The following is a 20,861-nucleotide window of genomic DNA, read 5'->3' as shown; positions in this document are numbered from 1 at the left end:
AGTAGACAGATCATGGGTTAGAATCCACTTAGCATCAGGCTAACCATGGGGGGGTTTCTTGGTTTTCCTCACCATGCAGCGCAAATGCGAGATAGTTCCATCAAAATGTCCTCCATGAAGGCAAATTTCTCCAATACTTGATCCATGAGCAAACTTGCCTTCTGGATTGGGTTCAAAATTACAAAGCTACGAAGTTGAACATAAATAGCCGTAAACCCAAATTTGGGTAGCTGTTCAACGACGGTTACGAAATAAAATAAAATTACTGAATTACGTTGAGTAATAAATAATTTTCCGAAGATGTAGTTCAAGAAATTAGTGAGAAACCGAACTTCTGCATATACATTCTTACAATATATTCCAGAATTGTAATTTTTCACTCATTTCAAATGATGGCTCTTCTGTTATAATGCACTGATTTAGTTCCCTATTTTCTATTGCAAGTCAGGTGGCTTGCAATGGAACTTCTTTTTTGAACATTTAAAGTATTTTTTCAGCAGTTTCCAGACCATATTGCTGCAAATTATTTTTGCCTGTACTCAGACATTTGCCATTACTGGGAAAAATCATAGGCAATTTTATTAAAATTCTCAACGGATAGTAGCTTTCATGTATCAAGAAGTTTTTCTATACACTACTGCAAAATGCAAAAAGACCTGTATTTTTTCCATCTAGATGCCAATAACGTAAAAGTAGCTCACTGCCAGCTCACAGTAGCTAATTGACATATAAGTGACTGTAAAGGTCTTCTTACTTGCAGTTCAAACGTTCGTATTACAGCTTCTTTGACACCAGTATTGACTGTGATTCCATCCGTTCCGATTGCTACTAAACCAATGTTAGATAACTGATTTGCTTTCAAGTGATCTAAAATGGTAGACACTAAATCTAAACCTTCACTCACAGCTGGTGCACAGCATGTTGGGAAAATTATCTACGATTCAACTGTTTAATCCTTTGACGCATATGGCACATCGACTAGTCTTGGGTTTACTTTATTTGAATACAAAAACAATTTATTCTAGAAGCTTGCTTAGAATTCTGTCTAAAGTGAATTATAGAAAATCGGTTGTTTAATCCGTAGTATAATCATAGAATATAAAAAAAAATTAAAAATGTGTTTAGTGAAACCTTTGATTCAAAAAATTAAAATATCAAAATTCTGTACATTTTAAAGGTTTGTTGCAGGTAAATATATTACATAATATTTTTTTCACAAACTAAGGGTCTTAGTATGCAGCTATTTTCTTTGCTGACTATTTTTAAGCCTAAAAATAATAAAATAAATAAACAAAATTACGTATTTTATGAAATTAGAAAAAAATGAAAGGAATTGAGGGAGTCTAAATATATTTTGATTTATAAAAAAATTGTTACTAACATATGATACTAATTCCTAATATTTGCCAACAAGGGTGATTTAAATTTTTTTTAAAGAAAAAGTTAAAATCGCTCCAAAATAGTATCCAGCTGCAAGTGGCTTAATAGGGTATTCACGCTACATTTATAACTATAATACTATTAGACATAAGCTGTTATGTTACGCATTCGATGATGGAAGATAAAATTATGAATTCGTAATCTTTATCACATGGCTCAGCCAGTTTCGAAGATCGTTCTCTCATAATCATTTGCTGTTGTCATAGCTGGTGCAGACATAATTCTGGTTGTTTAACCTTATTACGTAGATAAAGTCAATAAACTATTTTTCTTACTGTTAAGATGGAATATCATTTTGTGTTATTTCACACATTTGATTGTGAATGATAAAACAACAAATTGTCATTCAATCATTTTTCCCGAATAATTTCTAACATTCTATAATTTTTGAAGACGCTTTTATCTTTTTTTCCTATTAGAAACTTTAAATGAAAGTTTACGGTCAGTTGTTATTTCGTGGATAATTTTATTCAGTAAAATTTAATTGAAGAAGAGTTATATTATTAGTCAATAGCAATTTTATTCGACTTTATCTGTTTTGTTTTTTAAAATGATAAGTTGCATCAGTCTTCTATCTTACTTACAAATTTTTTTCCTTCTTTCATTAATTTTTTTATTACTGACTGATAAATAGAATTTTTTATTTTAAATAAGTTTTGCCTATTTTTCTATATATTGAAAAAGCATGCAGCTGAAATGTAAATTCAAATATAAATCTTCGAACAAATATTTTTCAAGGAATTTTTCTTAAGGAAAAGAGTAAGAACATGTTATAAACTTTATAGTTCCATTAACAGGACGGTAATCTTCCATTTTTATAATCTCATAAACTATCTTCCTATTTATCCATGTCAAACAGATGCCAACCTTCTTTATATAATTTTTAATGTTATAATACTAAGCGAAATTCTTAATGAATTCATATCTAAAAAATACATTTAAGACACGAATTAAAGAAATAAGAAAAAAAACCACCTCATACTCCAAGCAAACTCCATTTACATCCACCTTTCTTAAAGAAGTAAGTAAGAAATTACTTGAAACTTTATTACTTCAACTAATAAAATATCATGGATTCATTTTTCTTTTTGCTCATAAAACCAACTTTAAATGTTTCCATATCTTATGAATGTCCTCATCATTTGCGTATTTTTTTTTTTTTATATTTTAAAACTAAGTCAAATTTTTAAAGTATTCATATCTAAAAGATAAACATGAGACATGGGCTAGAGAAATACGAGAGAAAAAAGATACCAAGAAACAAAAAGACCGGGGACTTTGGAGATGAAACTACTTCAAAGGAGTTTATCTTAGTTTAGATCCCTGGATCTATCGGATTTCTTTCACCCTCTATCTCTATAGTTTCCTCCTACGCATCCGTTTTCGGTTGATTAGTAATGAAAGTGTTATTTCTTTCATTTTCCTCTTTTTGATGATCATTTCTGCAAATAGTTTTGAAAACTGACTATATATATATATATATATATATATATGAGTTAAAAAATATAGTGTTTTTTTCTGTTTTTTATTTAATGTGGTTTAATGTGTTCAGTAACTGGGGACCCTTGGTCTTATGGGATGAATAAAGTAAGAAAGAAATAAAACATAATAAAATTAAAGCCTATTGTAACGAATCAAGCTATATTAAAGAAACTGTTCTTTTTTATAAAAATACATGTCTCCTTCTTTTGTTTTTAATTTATCTCGTATTTTTTTTTATTCACGCTTTTGTTAGCCAGATATTTTAGACTTCATATTGTGTATATTCAAAATACTAAAGTACTACACTACATATTAAAATCCTAATTTTTTTTCAAGTATCTGCAGTATTTCTTTAATGCACTAATTATCACAAAAAGTTTTTTAAAAAAATTTGATTACCAAATAACTACATGTATCCCAGGTTTAAGTTAAATCATATTGAGATATTTGAAATACTGAAATATTCCACCAAATTCATGTCCTTTAAATCAAAGGACAGGAATCTTATTGAATAGTCCCTACCATAATTGGAGAAGATTCAGTCTGCATGGGTTTGCAGCACATTAATTAGACCTCATTAAGGCGACCGATACGTATCTGTCGGTATAACTATTCTTCTAATTGATTGACCAAACTCCATTGCAGATAAGGTTACAAATCAAGGCCTGTTCAAACATGGAATGTTCGTAAAAGGCGGCGTTGCAGTTGAAATTCAGATGTTAATTCCACTCTGTGAACTCTTGGACATAATATATGCGCCATTATGCAGTATTTACTTTACCGAATAACTCTTCGATTAAATTGGATAGTAGTTGTTTCGGTATGGATCACTTTGAAGCTACAGTTAAAGTTGGGGTTATGAATAATTGGGTTGCTTTTCGATTAAAACTAAATCTCTCACGAATACGTTTTCAGTTAAGTGCGTCAAAAAAAGTGTGAAATGCGTAGAAAAGCATTTTATTATATACGCGCAATTGCACGTTGCGAAAAGCTGCCATTACATCAAATTTCTAATTCCAAGTTACTGCCAAAATGCTGTTGTCAAATATAAAAAAAAACTAAGCACTTATGACGAGTGTGTAGTATTATACAAAAGAATGCAAAAAAAAAAGACTTTTTTAAAAATTTAATCCTGGTATCAATTGAGAAAAAAGAAGAACGATATTCATAACACTTTTTTTATGAAGCAAACATTTGTAGTTGACTACCAGTTTTTTTATATTCCCCTTCTTACAAAAGAGAAACTATTCTACCACTTTTAGAAATCTTACCACGCACTTCAAAACGTTCATACATCTGTCTTTTTTTATTACTATTTTAACACTAAATATGGGACTTTACTTGTAATGACAATTCAATTTTGCTATTGTGAAATGCAGTTTTTACGTATTTTCATCATATTTTGTTTAATTTAAACGGTTGTCACTCTTATTGTACAGATTTCCCAGATTTTTTTGTTGTTGGGTTTCAGTAAATAATGATTTATTTTATATGAATTTTTTTTACTTAAAAAAATTATTTAAATTTTGCATAAGAAAACTGTGCAATAAATTAGACAATCGGTGAAGATACCAAAACTAAAAGTGATCATTTTTCCATTAAAAAGGTGGTGAATTTTCAGTAGAAAAATATACGCAGTTTAAACTTCTGTAAAGCCCATAAATATTGACACATTGTCTTTTCTATCTTTATTGGACAGTGCTCAAAGGGGGAGAGCGTAACACAAATATGAACAATCTCTGACATCATTTAAGAAAAATTTAAATCACGGTTAAATTTTTTAAGTAAATTTAAAATTCTGTTTATCAACGTTGTTATTACAAATTATTGTCAAAATTTTCTATATATGTATCTTAAAAAATATTATTTCATAGCAAAAGGACTAATTTCGGAAGTTTTGGATGTTAACTGAACCAATGCCTCACCAAAAAAATGAAAATAAATAAATTAACATTATATATATTTTTTTAACATTTTCAGCAAATAAAAATAAGGGAATAAAGTTTAAACAAAACTCTTACTTGATAAATATCCTTAACTAACAGTAGCAATAAAAAAATTATTTTTTACTTTATGAAAGATGTTTGGAAAATGCATTTTAGTGTTTTGATGTGTACCTCTGATTATATTTTATCGCTATCCTTCCTCTGGTGGACAATTGGTCTCCTCCCTTTTCGAGCTCGCCACTTTGTTGTTCCCTGCTTTTTTCGGCAAATTTTCTCCCCGCAGATTTCAATCTCATACGAATTCAAAATTAGGGGACTTCTTGATTTTTTAAAAAATAATTTTATTTCATATAAAAGAATACCACCAACCATATCTTAAGACTTCAACTAAAATCCTATCTAACCTCAATGGACTAACGGAATCGAATCTACTGTAATTAGCAGCATAACTCTCTTTCGACATGGAACTCCAAACGCTGGCATAATTTTTTATACATGCAATCAACAAAAATTATTTGTTGTGTTGTAGATATTGTATAACATCAAAACAACATAATTGCATAACATCAAAATAACAAAAATTATTTGTAGATAACATCAAAATAACAAAAATTATTTGTAGATATTGCATAACATCAAAAGATCGTACTAAAACTGCTTTTTGTTCGTGTCTTTTATCAATCATTTCATCTCATCCATAATCTATAAATGGTATTTTTACACGAGGTTCAAAATTTATTAGGCTACAACTAATCCGAAATACAATTATTTCTCAGATTTAAAATTAAAAAATAACATTTTTACTAACTTGATAAACAATTCTACATGAATCCAGTAAATTTAAATTTGAAAAAGTTGTATTTATATTTTTTTAATTTTCTCAACAGAAAAAGAAATGTGAGTAAATAATCGAAACAGAAAAATAGTAAAAATGCAATTTGTATGTTTTTTTTTCCTGCAATGCAAAGCAGGTATTCAATTTTTTTTAAAAACATTATCACTTAAAGGCTCCCTTCAACTAGAAAATGGATTCCAAGTTAACCTACAGACAATTACATTGTTCGATTGTACCTAGTTAACAAATTTTAAGATGTAAGTATTTCAAAAAGTTAAACTTTAAAAAACTATCTTGAAAATGTCTAAATATTTGCAACTTTAAAATTTCGTAACTAGGTTCAAAACGAGACATTTCATATAAAGTCAAGCAAAAATCATTCAAAAATATTAATTAGTAAATAAATTAGGAAGTTGCATTCATAATAATTCGCCGTAGGTCAACTTGGAGGAAGTTTAATTCAAGAGAACTTGAATCATTTCAAAAATTAACAGAAAATTTGCTTAAATAATTTTTTAATTCTCTCTTCAGTGTCTGATTGGAAACAAGTATAGACCTTATGCGTTACCTGCTTCCATCGATGCCACAGAATATAACCATATTCACAACGCAGCGAATGAAGCCGGTCTAGACGCATCACTCCTAGACAATCACTATCTCCTAGACTGTAATCTCCTACCTCCTCGATATGTGTTGCAGACTCAGAACCAGGCAAATAATAACCCTGGGTAAGTAAAGGGAAACGTTGTTTATATGTCCTAAAACAGTATTAAACTACATATTTGTTTAGGTTAAAGAAACGTTTCAGAAATGTATAGATGAGTTAGTTGTTTACATTACATTTCATGGTAGCTTCTTGATAAACATAAAATGTTATGTTCAGCTTTATTGGCTCATAAATAAATACATAATATTTACTTACAAGCATTTTTTTGCATTTTACTTTTTAAATGCACAATTGTTTGATAAAGCTGGTTTTTTTTAATTATTATTTAAAGTATTTTGTGTCGATGATTTTATTTTTTTTTAAATGATTTAATTATTATTTGGCAGAGATTTAATCGTTGTTATATTAGGTAAAATGCAAAAAACTAACGTTTTTAAAAGGGTGTTTCAAATAATATAATAAAGAGAAAGAAGTTTCAGCAAAATAAAATATTTTTTTTTTATATTTATATTAGCTTTTATGTTTTTAGGTATATTTTTCCGATTATTATTCTGCGAAAGTTATATTTAGTTAAATTTTTAATCAGAAGTGTGTAGATTAAAATTTTATTTCAATCGGAAAATGCTTCGTTCATAAATTTTATAGTTGTTCTGTAATTTTATTGACCTAATTTAAAAATCACATTTCTAAAAAAATAAATGTATTTGAATTAAATATCGAATTATCTGTTGATGTAAACATGGCAAAGGAGGATCAGGAAAGAGAAATTAAAATAACACCTTGATTACGTACTTCTTTCTATCATAAAGAGCGAAAAATTGTGAATAAAAATTACATTGCACACTTTTAATGTGAATTCGAAAAATTTATCGCTATTAAATACAGAAGATATTGTATCCCATGCAGCATGAAGGGGCAAATAAACGCTAAAAATACGTTCGTCCGTTTTAAGGTTTTGGACTTACGTTAAAATTACGTTAATTTCGAGTGATGAATTTCACCATTTCTTCATTCGTTAAAACGTATACGTTAAAATGACGGTATTTTAACGTTATCAATTTTCCCTTTAAATATTTCGTTAAAAATACGTAGTAAAAATACGTTATTTTAACGTGTACATTTTACCCATTTTTTAAAAACGTTTTATTAACGAAAAAGTGACGCTTTGTGGCATAGTTATCTTAACGTTAATTTTTTGGGATTATAAACGTAAATTTAATGATAAAAATGTTTCTAAAAAAAGGATGTTAGCGCCCAAGAAGGATATTATTTTACGTCTCTCTTAAATTTGAATAAACTGAACAGTGTAGATTTTTATTACAATTTATATTCTATTTTTAAATACTTATAATTATTTAGTTAATACCAAAATTGAAGAAAAAAATCAAAATTACATAAATATAAATGCTTTTATGCAGAGCAATGAGATTTTATGCAACGACATGCGATTTTTTTTGTTTTTGTTTCAGTAAAAAAATATTTTTACTCAATAAAATTTGGACCCGTTTTGAATGTTTATTTTAATTTTTTTTTAAATTGTTTCTTTTTTTGTTTGTTTTGTTTTAGTTTTCCAATATTTATTAGAGAAAAAATAAAACTTATTTTAAACTTTTAAGAAAACAGACTTAATATTTTGGTTCGAATTATACACTAAACTACAAGGTTTAATACCTTGTTTTTCATCCCGGAGATCCAGTAATCTCTCCAGGAATTTTAAAAATAAATATAGAACTAGAATTTGGAATAAAAAACTAAAGTAATAGATAACGATACATATGAATGTCAGCAATTATTTTCAATGTAACTAGTGTTTCCATTCTCTTTCCTTTCAACTCTATATCTTGACGCGCAGTATAAGACAATTCTGTAATGGCTTACATTGTTTCTGAGTTTGCATCGATTTCCATCCGATTCAAATTACTTTAACCATAAAGTTTACTAAATAGAGCGTTTAATTGCTCTTTATTTGCAAGCAACATATTAAGCTTATGATTTGTATTTACTTGAATTTCATATAACGTTTTAATATGATGGTGACTGTACAATGTATATTAAGACGATTTTGTCTGTTAATTACTTTAAAAGGATCTAGGGTGAGGCTTGTTGGAGCCACTTAGCTCATTGAAGTTAAGCTGTCATTCTCCCAACTAGCTGATAGGAGGTTTGACTCCCTACGTGGACATCACGCATTCAGTCCCTTCCTTATGCGAGGAGTATTTATTTCTGACACTCCTCAATTGGTGAACCTGGATTAATTTAGAACTCTTTCAATCAGGCATAGATTGCTGCACCACAGCTTTTCTCATACTCCTTCGATTTATTTGATGACAACTTTAGTATTATCAATCTTCCACGCTAGATGGCGCCACTAAATTAAGTAACTAAACTTCCATGGTTAGGTGGGACTAGAAGAAGCACAACTCAGCCGCAACTTAAAGTTTATAACTTATTTCAAGAACGTTACTGACTTACGGTGGGAAAGTTTTTGAATTGTCGAAAAAAAAAGTGTCCTATTTTGAGACAGAAATGTTACTGGTAAAATGTAACTTGCCACATATTATTTTGTAAGATCATCTTCGAATTTATTTCACAGAGTAGGGGGGATCATTTTCCGAATTCTGAGTCACAAGTCTTATTAATGTAATCAGAAAATAATTGTAAACACGCCAGTGAGTGAGAACCTGTCGTGATTCGTATTCACATAAATTATGATTTTCAGATTTAGACAATAATATTTTTGATATCTTATAGAGCTTGAATATTTATGTAATTTGTAACTGAAGCATCACGCTGTTTTTTTTAATTATTTTTGAATTACTCATTTAAACAACTCTAGCTCACGAAACGATTTTGTAATGTAATTGCTCTCACCCTAATTTAAACCTATATTATGTATTACTATTTTATTATTTAACGAGGTTGTTATAAATTGTTTTATTTTATAAAAATGTTTTTCATTTAAAATTTTAGAGACATAATATGGATTCGAACAGGGATATTCAAATTTTGAGAAAGAATATAGGATCGAACTGGTGATTCACTCCAACAAGAGAACTATACTTGACGTTTGATTACATCTCTGACGTTTGATTATCTCTGGAGTGTCATTACTTCTGTTTTCTGACTATTAAAACGAAAATACATTTATAACTTTTTTTTTGATGAATTAACATGATCTAGAGTTGATTACTAGAATTTTCAGAAATTTATTGCTCACCGTCTCCAAAATGTACTTTTCTATGATGGTTGGTTGGTGTCGTATCCTCTATAGAATCATATTTCATGGTGTGCTTGAATAGTTTTTGTTATTTCTATGGCATTAAAAGAATACAAATCCTCTTCTGTGGGGTAGTTTAAGAGGTGAAGGCCTGCAGCGACTGCAGGGCAGTTAAAAACATGATATGGTGTCAGTTCCACATTAAGACAGTTGCCACAGTTTTGATATTTTCTAGTCTTATCTGTAGAAATTTTCATGTTTTTATGATGTTTTGTTCTTAGTCTGATGAGAGTAGTGGCTGTCTTCCTATCGATGTCAAGATTAGTTATTTGATCGTGGGCTTTGATTTTTAAAGGGGTGAATAGTCTTGATTTTGCATAAGCATTTGCATCTGCCAACGTGGTTGGGATTGAGTTTTGATTTAGATCTCTGGCATTTTTAGCCAAGGAATCAGCTATTTCATTAAACTCTAGGTTCACATGGGCGGGAATCCACTGCAAGAAGCAATTTTTCCGGAGGCGCTGAAGTTGTCCAAGTTGTTCTATGATATTCAGGACAAGGCTTGAGGTACCTTTGCTGAGGGCCTGTAAGGCAGACCTGCAGTCGCTGAAGATGGTGATACCACTAAGCTGCTCCGAAGGTTCAAGATTGATGTACGTTTCGATAGCCGTAGAAATGGCTATCAATTCTGCTGTAAAATTAGATGCGATTTTTCCAGCACCAGTTGCGAATTCTCGTCTTTGATCATCAGGAAGGAGCAGTACCACTCCCGCACCTCCGTTGGTGAAGGTGGAGTCAGAAGATCCATCAGTAAAAGCCCTGACATGATTGAGGCCAGATAGAGAGTCGATAGTTTTCATCCCAATTTCCTTGAGTTTATTCGCATGGTCTTTTTTCGAGCAGGGCTCGATGAGTTCTAGACAGATTGTCGTATTCTCTGGAACAACTCCAATAGCGGGAGTTTCGTTTCTGATAAGACAGTCTTCGGGTTTAAGGTGAATTTTTTCTCTGATGGCCCTGTCAAACAGAAGGGGAGATGACCTTTTGAGTCTAGATTTCTTATTCCAGTTTATAATAGTACGATGTGAAATGTGCCCCTCGTCAAGACTATGGGCATTATTTGTAAATTTAACAGTTAACATTTGTCTCCTTTCTTCCAGAGGGACCAAACCGCATTCCTCTTGAATTCTTAAGTTGTTTGTTGATGAGACAGCACCAGACATTATTTTTGCAGCTTTTGCTTGTACTTTATCAAGTCTCTCTCTTGAAGTAGAGGAGGAGTGTGACCATACAGGTGTGGCATATTCCATTATCGGTCTTATAAGAGTTGTGTAAGTAGTTTTCAGTGTTTTTGGTGCAGCACCCCATTTTGTGCCACAAAGCCTCCTAAGGATGTTGAGCTTTTTTAGTGCTTTATTTGAGCACTCTAGAATGTGGTGGTGAAAACGAAGCTCTTCGTCAAGTATTATACCGAGGTACTTTGGGTTAGAAATCTTTTCTATGGGGGTGTCAAACAATGTGATATTAGGACAAAATGTGTGCCGGTGTTTTCTGTCTGTGCTGAACACGCTGAGTTTAGTCTTGTTAGGATTAATGACTAGTTTAAGGTCTCTTGACCATTTTTCCAATCCTCTTATTGATTTGTTAAGCTCAGCTTCAGATTTCTGAATGTTCTCGCTGCTGTGCCAGATGGCGATATCATCTGCGTAGCATGCTACTTTTGCTTCTTCAGAGATGTGAGGATGTAAATCATTGACGTAAATAAGGAAAAGCAAGGGGCTCAATACCGATCCCTGTGGTACACCAGCCCAGAGTCGTTTCCTTTTGGATAGTACACCGTTAAATTTAACCCTAATTACTCTGCCTCTTAAAAATTCCGCAATCCAAATCAGGGCATTTCCATTTATTCCAATTTTGTGTGCTATTTGAATGAGCCTCTGCCTCCAGACACGGTCGAACGCGGAGGTCATGTCTAGAAATATGGCAGTTGTTTTTCTTGATGGCTTCTGTTGGAAAGAATCAATTATCGACTGGCAAAGATAAAAGAGCTGGTCTGTGGTTGAGTGTTGCGCTCTATAAGCTGTCTGATAAAAGTTAATTTTTTGGTTGTTGGTGAGCCAGTGTATTAGTCTTGAATGAATCAAACGTTCAGTCAGTTTACACAAGATGCTGGTTAGAGAGATAGGACGATAGCTGGAGAGGCTATCAGCGTTTTTATTCGGTTTTAGGATGGGAATGATTATTGTTATTTTCCATTCTTTCGGAATCTTACCTGTTCGCCAGGATTTGTTGATGATGGTGAGTAGCTGCTCTTTAGCAGTACTTCCTAAATGCTTTAACATCGATGCAAAAATGAGGTCATTTCCCGGGGCCTTGTTAGATGGCGTTTTGGCCAGTGAAGCATTTAGCTCATGTAGCGTGAAGTCTCCAGAAAAGTCCCAGATTGAGTTGTCATTTTTCGCAGTTAGAAGAATTCTTTTGCTGCTAGTGAGTATTTTCTTATCTGCTGTTTCGTAGTTAAGTCTTGAAACCCTTGAGTAGTGTTCAGCTAGAGCATTAGCTGTATCAAGATCGTTGGTAAGGGGCCTATTGCCATCTGAAATAATATTTGAGTTTGTTTGAAAATTTCCATTGGTGTTGTCCAGAATTTTGATGATTTTCCAATGTTGACTCTCTTTCCTAGGGTCTAGCTTATGACAGAATTCAGCCCATTTCTCTTGTTTGCATTTATAAATTTCTTGCTCCACTTCGTGGCTTAGTCGTGTCAATTCACGTCGAAGTTCTTCTGTGTTTCTTGTCTTTAACTCTGCATTTACTTTGTCTCTCTTTGCGATCAGTAAATCAATGTTGTGATCTTTCCAGAAAGGCACCCATGAGACTTTTCTTTTTCCCCTCGGGATTGACAGACTAGCTGCCTTTCTTAGACTGGATTCAAAGGTACTCGTCATATTATTTATGTCTCCAGTGAGAGGATTTTTAGTACAGGTATCTTCTAGGATTTTCTCGAAACTAACCCAGTCCGCCTTTCTGAAGTTCCATGAGCATTTCCCTTGTTTGAATGATTCAACGTGAAAATCGAGGGATATAATGATAGGCCTATGGTCACTGATTGCAGAGTTGAGAGTTGTCCATTGTGCTTTGGGTGCATTCAGGTAGTCGATTGCAGTTATGTCAATTGCCGATTCAGTACCATAGGTTCTTGAGAGGTACGTATTTTCTCCATTATTTAGGGTTGTTAGTTCAAGATCATCTATCATTTCCTCCACCTGCGATCCCTTCTTATCCAAATATGCAGAGCCCCATGTTGGGCTCTTTGCATTGAAATCGCCTAAGACGATGGTGGATATTATCGATGGACGATATTAAATCAATTATCAAGTTTTTTTTTCTTCATTTTATTAATTTATTTTTTACAGCAAATGAAATAAAAATAACAGCTAACCATGTACACCTTTTTACATCTATCACTGAATAATAAACCACTGATTTTTTCATGAAGCTATACATATCTCTACTTATTTTTCACTTCATCAATATTTGTTTTTTGTCCTATCTCTAATATTTTTTTTTTAAATAATAATCTCAAGTTACCTTTGGTTTGCATTTCAAAACATTGTGAAGAAATAAAAGCAAGAAAATTTAGTTACAACAATAGTACGAATTTTGTTTAAGCAAGTAATCGTTGAAGTTCGATCTCATTCTTTCCTTAAGGAGCTACATTATAACTTGATACATTATAACAATAATCATAAAAATCACCAATGTTTTCATTAAGATGTAATTTTTACTCAACAGAAAATTTTTGTTTACATTTTTGAGGAAATACAGATATTTTAATATTAAAAAAATGAAGAAAAAAAATATTAATTTAAGAAACTGATCTCTACTCTATTAAAAAATATTAATTTGCGAAATCTACTGGTTTTCTCTCAAGACTGATTTCAGTCCCCAGGACTGAAGAGCTTCACCCATGTTTATAAGTGTAATAAAAATTAAAATTCAAAAAATAAAGCTACATAATGTATGATGCACAACATTACTCTTACTATACATCCATTTTTGTATTGAATCTTCTTTGTGTTAGTCATTTCGACGGCGAATCAAAGCTCGGTTTTTGTTTTCAGGATTAACAAAGAGCCAATGAACAAAAACCACCAAGAAATAGCCAAAAGCGACTGGCCGGAGGAAGAAGATAAATTGGTACGAATAATCCAATACGGTGCGAGCATAGCAATCCAAGAAGGACTTATCGAAGCAGAAGAAACTTCCCAATCTTATTTGTTATCGGGTAAGAAAAATGAGAGTGTTTCGAAGTTAGAATGTATTATATTTATGATTTTATTTCGTTGTTGTAACAAACCTGCGCTTTGAATGAAAAGAGAACAAAGATAAAGATTTTTTTTTTTTGAGAAGTAATTTTTATTATTGCTATCGAAGACAGTCCATATATAAAACGTCTATAGAATTTTCGAGAAATACGTTATAAAACTTTTTTAACCTAAAAAAAATTCTCATTTCTTTTTTGATGCATTGGTTAAATCTTGTTGGAGATTTATTTCGTCATTTTAAACGTCAAAATGTGTCCAATATTTTTCGGAATAAACTCCTTTCAGAAAGTTTAAAACATTTAAGATTTATTTTGAAATTGCGTCAAAATACGTTAAATATATTTTCAAAATAATTTTCTTTTTTTTTAAATTTCTGAACATTCTATTTTTTTGTTTGAACCACTTTTTTTGTCGTATAAATACAATAAAATATTTCTCCAACATATTATTCTGCTTATTATTTAAAGAACAATTCTTTGAGTTTTTTAATAATTTTGTTTCGTTTTTTACTACCAAAATTCAATAAGATTTTAATAGAGGCTTTCCTTAATCGAATTCTTACGTATCGGTTATTAATTTTTTATATGATAATGTTTAGTGTTAAAAAGATAATTATTAATTTTCTTTGTAATGCAGAAGTATTTTTAGTCAATTTTGAACTGAATTATGCCTACATAAATATAAAATGATTTCTTAAACATTGAAGCTAAATTCAATAGTATTTTTAAAATTCATACGTAACACATTTAAATGGAATTCTATTTTATTTATAAATATTAAAATATTTTTGTTTTGACATTCTATTTGTTTATTTGAAACAGGTGTCCATACACATTTAAGACATGCCATTAGACTGAATAAAAATCGTCCCGAAGGAATACTCTGCGTCGTTAGACAATTTGAAGGTATCTTTTTCTATACAATATATATATATATATATATANTATATATATATATATATTGAACAAATTTTTTATTGTATTTTGACAGGTTTTTATATGTTGTAAATTACGAGAGTTCATTTGGAAGCGATTTATTATTGGAAAAAATTCTTACAAACTCATAATTTCAAAATATGAGGTTTTTATAATGATAATGGTAAAAAAGTGTACCCACTTTTATAATATTTATCAACTCTGAATTCCCAAAATAAAATAAGTTAACACTTATTTTAAATATTAAGTCACTATTGATTTGAAAATTCAAGAGATCAGATTTTTTGAAGATGCACGAGTCTTTATGAAATATAACAAATTCTCATCTTCAAAAATTCAATTTCAATGGAAGTTTTTAAAGTTCTCAAATTTAAGGATTCAGTTTTAGAAAATATTCTAAAATTACTATGGATTTTTAAAATCAAGATTCAATTTTTACTGACCTATAAATGTTTCTCAAAACGCCCACTTCGCAAAATTAATTTTATACAAGACAGCTCAGTCTTTTAAAAATTTTATACCGGAGAAAGAATGAAATTTATGCTAGCATGTAGAACATATTAATTGACAAACATCTAGAATACAAAGAATATTGTAAATGCTGTTCCCACTTGAAGCGCATGAGCTACAGTTGAAAGAAGGAAATTATGTAATTGAATGTTCTAGAAACTTCTGGAACGTTTCATAAATGGTAACTAAAATCTTAAACAACATGTATACATATTTACATACTGAAGTCTTGTTAGAAATCGGGAGAATTTGGAGGATCAAACTCAGGACCTCCGACTTGCCAAGGGAGTGCATGCCAAAACGTTTCTTGACAACATCACTATTTCTCAACTTTAGGGATTCAATTTACTTCACTGTCTTTTGAAATTATTATTGAATAACAACTGTAACAGCAAGCAACTATTAAAAAAAGAACATTCTTTGGAGTTACAATAAGATCATATGTGTACGAAGTAGTAGCGTAATGTAAATTTACAGTATGATTATCATTGAGTTAACTGAGTGTAGTAATACAAGTTCTAAAGGTAATTAGAGATATTTGAATTTAATTTACAGCGAAATCGATTGATTGCTTTCAACTGCTATGACGTGACTTAAAACGATAAAAGAAACTGTGCAAAACTCGCTGACTTGTCCATACATTAATCAATGATCTCTGGAATGCTCGTTTCCGGTTCTGCATTGGTTTCAGTGTGGTTTGAGTAAATTCTGTCTTTAAAGAGTTCCCTGCAAAACAAGTTAAGGATGAAGAAATCAGACGATCAATATAAGCTGTAGTTTGACATTTTAACAAAAAATGAATAATATTACATGCTTAAAAAAATTTCAATGTGCCTGCATTCGACTTCCACGTTTTAATTAAAATTAGCCAATGGTTACTAAATTATTAGGTTTGATTTTCAATAGACTCAATAATTAGATACTTGCGAGAGGCGTCATCATGGATGTCGATCCTGATAGGGTCTTGAAACGTGGTATCTGTTTATGTTAACAACTGTTCATCTATTCTATATCGAGTAAGCCTAGCTCGTCAAATATGAATACAGTAGGAGATCTAAAAATCGATTAAGTAATCGATCGATCTAGTAATTCATAACTAATAAGTTCTTACAGATTAATGAAATACTCAAATAATACTTAACAAAACAAAGAAATGAGCTATAATTTTCCCGTATTAGCAAAAGCAAGCCAGCAATAAAACAATCCTAACAGCTATATCGTAAACACGTCATTTTGTTTGTAAACAATTAGTTGGAACTGAAGTTATAGATCAGGTGGTAGTCTATCAGCAGTCTTCTTCTTGAATGCAGAGTATCTCGCAGGCATTTTGCAAATAGCATTATCATTAAACTAGCTGAATGCCCGTTCGCCGCACGGGATGGAAAAAAAAGTAAACATTCAATAAATTAGTAATGAACAACACTACGAAACCGTGCACAAAAGTGAAAGACATATGGATTTCTGCCAATTCAATTAATAAAGCTAAAGTAATCAAATTTCTTTCATTTATTATTATTTTTTGCCATTGCCCATTACTTTGAATTATCGGATTAAAGAAAACAGTTGTTCATCCTATCAGAATAAAGATTAACTGTATTCAATATCAATTAGCATGATGCTGTTGCTCGAAGAGAACTCAGCATAAATTAATTAACATCATTACTAAAATTAATTCACATCATTGACGTCAATAATACGGCGATTTTCTTGCATTTCTCACAGAGGAATAAGTACTAATTATCCATTAATTTTGTTTGTCAGTACATAACTTATTTTTCATTTCAAGTACTGTAGATATTAAATTATTAAGTGTTATATAAACATCTTTTTAAAGCATTACTGTAAACGAAATGAATACGTAGCTTTATATAATTTTCGGAATACTAATTTGGTGACGTAGCCTGTTTAAGCGATATTTAAAGTTATAAAAATCAGACACAAAAACATACTTTCTTTTAAAAAAACATACCCTTTTTTCGACGGATTCGGATTTCTGACACTTAAAAATTCGATTGTAGCTGCAGCCTGAGAAGTATAGGTCCAATAGTTTAGTCAGGATGGCGGTTCAAAGTTTGGACCCCTTAATTTTACTTTTACTTTTTGTGCATTTCGCTACAGCTCGAGAACTTTTAAAGCGAATTGAAAGTTTTTTACAATTATAATATTTTTATAATTGTAAAAAGTATACACAATTATAATATTCGTTCATTAATTGATAATTTCATGCCCATAACTTTTCGCAAATATTTATTCTTTTATTTAATTAATGAGTCGAAAAAATTTTGATTTATAAGTCATACAATTTTTAACACTATTTTAGAGAAGGAAATTTTTCATGACAAAACACAAAATTTTAATGAAATTGGTCTGGGAGTTCCAGAGAAATTTAATTTTAAAAAAGCCAGATGCATAAAATTTGATTTCTTTTGAATCACTCACCGATTTTGCTCAAACTTAGCATTTTAGCAAGTGGATTCTTTAAAATGATGTAAAAAATTATGTACCTTACCATTTGAATTTTTTCGACTATTTGAAATAAAGTAATAAAAGATCATAAATATTTACAAAAAGTTACTTTCATGGAATAATCTTTGAATGAACGAGTTTTATTACTGTGTGCAAAAATTCTTTTAATTGGTTAAAAACAGTTGTCAAGATCTAGCGAAATATGTATAAAGAATGCAAAATTAACATTAAGTGGTTCAAACTTTCGATCGGACTCTTGACCAAATTATCGGAACCCTATATTTCAGATTAAGGCTATTGCCTATATATTATACCGAAATCCGAATGCGTCGTAAAAAATGTATTTCGAAAAAGTACGCTCTATAATGTAGAAAAAAAGTACGTTTTCGTGTCCGATTTTGTAAATTTAAATATCGTCTGCATTTATTAGCATATTTTAGTTGACCCCTCTCAAAAAATTAAGATTGAGTATAAGAACGTGAAGATCCAATCGTCAAATCAAAATAAGGGTAGTCCCTGGTATCAGAACTATTTAATATCTTATACACAGTCCAGTCACATTAATGTGACCACCCGTCAAAAACCAGAATAACCACCTTTGGCAGAGTGGACCGCTATGAGACGTGCAGGAAGAGAGTCAGCTAGGTTTCTGAAGGTGTTCACTGGGATGTTGAGCCATGCCGACTCCAGTGCCATAGCCAGCTGCGCTAGATTACGCTGTTGAGGATATGTGGCACGAGCAACCTGATAGAGGTGGTCCCACAAATTCTCGAATGGGTTTAAATCCGGAGAGTTTGCTGGCCAGGGAAGTACGGTAAACTCAACCTTGTGCTCTTCGTACCACGCACATACACTGTGAGCTGTATGATACGTCGCATTATCCCACTGGTAGATGCCATCCTTCTAAGGAAAAATCATTCGCATGCAGGGGTGGACATGGTCCGCAGGGGCAGATGCGCACTTGTGCTGATCCATCGCTCCTTCCACAATGATGAGTGCACCCAGTGAATGCCAGTAAAACATTCCCCAAACCATAATGCTCCCTCCTCCAGCCTGGATACTTCCAGCAATTGTTGCAGGATGTTTGCTTTCAGACATTTCATGCTGTATAAGGCCAGCGTTCATCCGTCCGATGGAGTATAAAAAGTGATTCATCGAATAAAACCACCTGTCGCCACTCTGTGGACGTCCAGTTGCGGTACTGGCATGCAAATTCCAGCCTTCGTCGCCGATGAACAGCAGTCAGCATAGATGCATTAACCAGGCTTCTGCTACGGAGGCCCATGCGCAGCAACATTCGCTGAACCGTTGTTGAGGATACACACTTGGTAGCCCCTAGGTTCATCTGGGTGGTCAGTTGCTCAACAGTTGAACGTCTATTCACCCGAACGCGTCTCCGTAGCTTTCCTTCGCCTCTGCCATCTATAGCCCGTGGTGCACCGCATGTGGCACGCTGCTGATTTTGGATAGTGCCATTTTACCATGCACAGTATACTTTCAACACGGTGGCACGAAAACAGTTCACAAAATTAGCCGTTTCCGAAATGATTCCACACTTGGCCCGAAAGCCAATAATCATGCCCTTTTGGACGTCGGATAAATCACTACGTTTTTGCATTACGCCAATGCTTGAAATGCTTTCAGATGCCCTAGGACATCTTTTATATACACTCTACTGTAATATGCTGCCACCTGCCTTTTGTGATTGGTTATTTCACGTTAATGTCGAAGGTAAGTGGTGGTCACATTAATGTGACTGGACTGTGTATTTATACACAATAGAATGTACATAATATTTATTTATTCTATTTTATATTATAAGAAAGTAATTTGAAACATTTAGAACAATTATATTAACCTATATTATATAAGGAAAAGATTTTAACTTCAAGCATAATTTTTGTTTTCTTCGAAAAATTTATATATCCCCAACAGGTATTAGATAAAATAGATCATTCCTGAAACTTCGTTCGTAAGTTTTAAGAAAACTTTGAGCTACAGATACATTGTAAGCTTCCATTTGATTTATATTTTTAAAGAAATGAAAAGAATACAGAATAGCTTTGAGAATTCTGGGAGAATTCCAAACTTCATACTAAGGTTGTGAGAAGTTTACATATCTAAATGTTCAAAACATACGTAGTGACATATAGAATACAAATATTCGACATTTTAGTATACATAAAAATACTTTTTCTCCAATAAATTCTCTCTAAGTCGCTTATTTCATTCTAAAATGCAAACACGTTACGTTCAATCTGTCGCAAAATTGTAAATAAAACTGGGAAACTAGGTTACAGTAAAGAAATAGTGATGCCAGAGGCAATACATTTTATATCAGTTTACAAAACGTGCTTTTTGAATTTTACTTCGCCTGTCACAAAACTAAAATTCCAGTAATTGTGTTTGAAGGTACCTTAAAGATTCAATTCATCAAAATAGTCCATAAAAATTTTTAATATTCCTTAGAGTGTGTACATTATCTTTTTATCTACTATTATTAACAATTTTCATTAAAACAGCAGTATGAAATTATTGCGCTAAAAAAACTGAAGTTCCTTAACCTTTGATAATTAGAAATAAAATATTTTTTTTAGAATTAGAAGTGTAATAAATTTTAAATTTGTAATGAGAAAAATAGTATGGTCAAAAATATCAGAATATGGTTAAATTTAGCTTGTGTCTGGCTCTATGGAAACACCGAAAAGCTTGATAATTTTAACCAAGGTGCTTTGGTAATGATTTTAGCTGAAATAATCGCAAAATATGGTGTTATAATACGCGATAACGTTTAGTAGATGTGGCGAAATTAAGTAATTTTACCATGATTTCTTAGAACTTGCCATAAAATGATTTTCAGTTTTGTATTTTTTACTAAATATTTAGTAGAAGGAACCACCTGAGGTTTTTTCTCCGTGAGCTTAGTTAGAATGTAGCAGACTTTTGACATTTCTAATTTTTTATTTATTTGAATTTAAAACATTATGTTTTATTCATTATACTTAATGTTGAGTTTCAAAAACTGTTTGGCTTCT

General features: G+C 31.4%; 1 protein-coding gene across 4 annotated transcripts in view; it reads left to right on the top strand.

Moving 5' to 3' along the window:
• The window catches only part of LOC107456032 (protein qui-1), a 224,791-nt gene that overhangs the window by 113,446 nt on the left and 90,484 nt on the right, over positions 1 to 20,861 (top strand). For all 4 annotated transcript variants that reach the window (XM_016073796.3, XM_071181411.1, XM_016073797.3 and 1 more), the window contains 3 exons: positions 6,235 to 6,431; positions 13,712 to 13,875; positions 14,737 to 14,820. In XM_016073796.3, coding sequence (XP_015929282.2) covers positions 6,235 to 6,431; positions 13,712 to 13,875; positions 14,737 to 14,820 — 445 coding nt within the window. The remainder of the gene's footprint in view (positions 1 to 6,234; positions 6,432 to 13,711; positions 13,876 to 14,736; positions 14,821 to 20,861) is intronic.

Source organism: Parasteatoda tepidariorum, chromosome 5 (assembly GCF_043381705.1).
Source record: "Parasteatoda tepidariorum isolate YZ-2023 chromosome 5, CAS_Ptep_4.0, whole genome shotgun sequence".
NCBI lineage: Eukaryota > Metazoa > Arthropoda > Arachnida > Araneae > Theridiidae > Parasteatoda > Parasteatoda tepidariorum.
The sequence above is the reverse complement of the archived record's forward strand: the minus strand, read 5'-3'. Positions and strand labels throughout refer to the sequence as shown.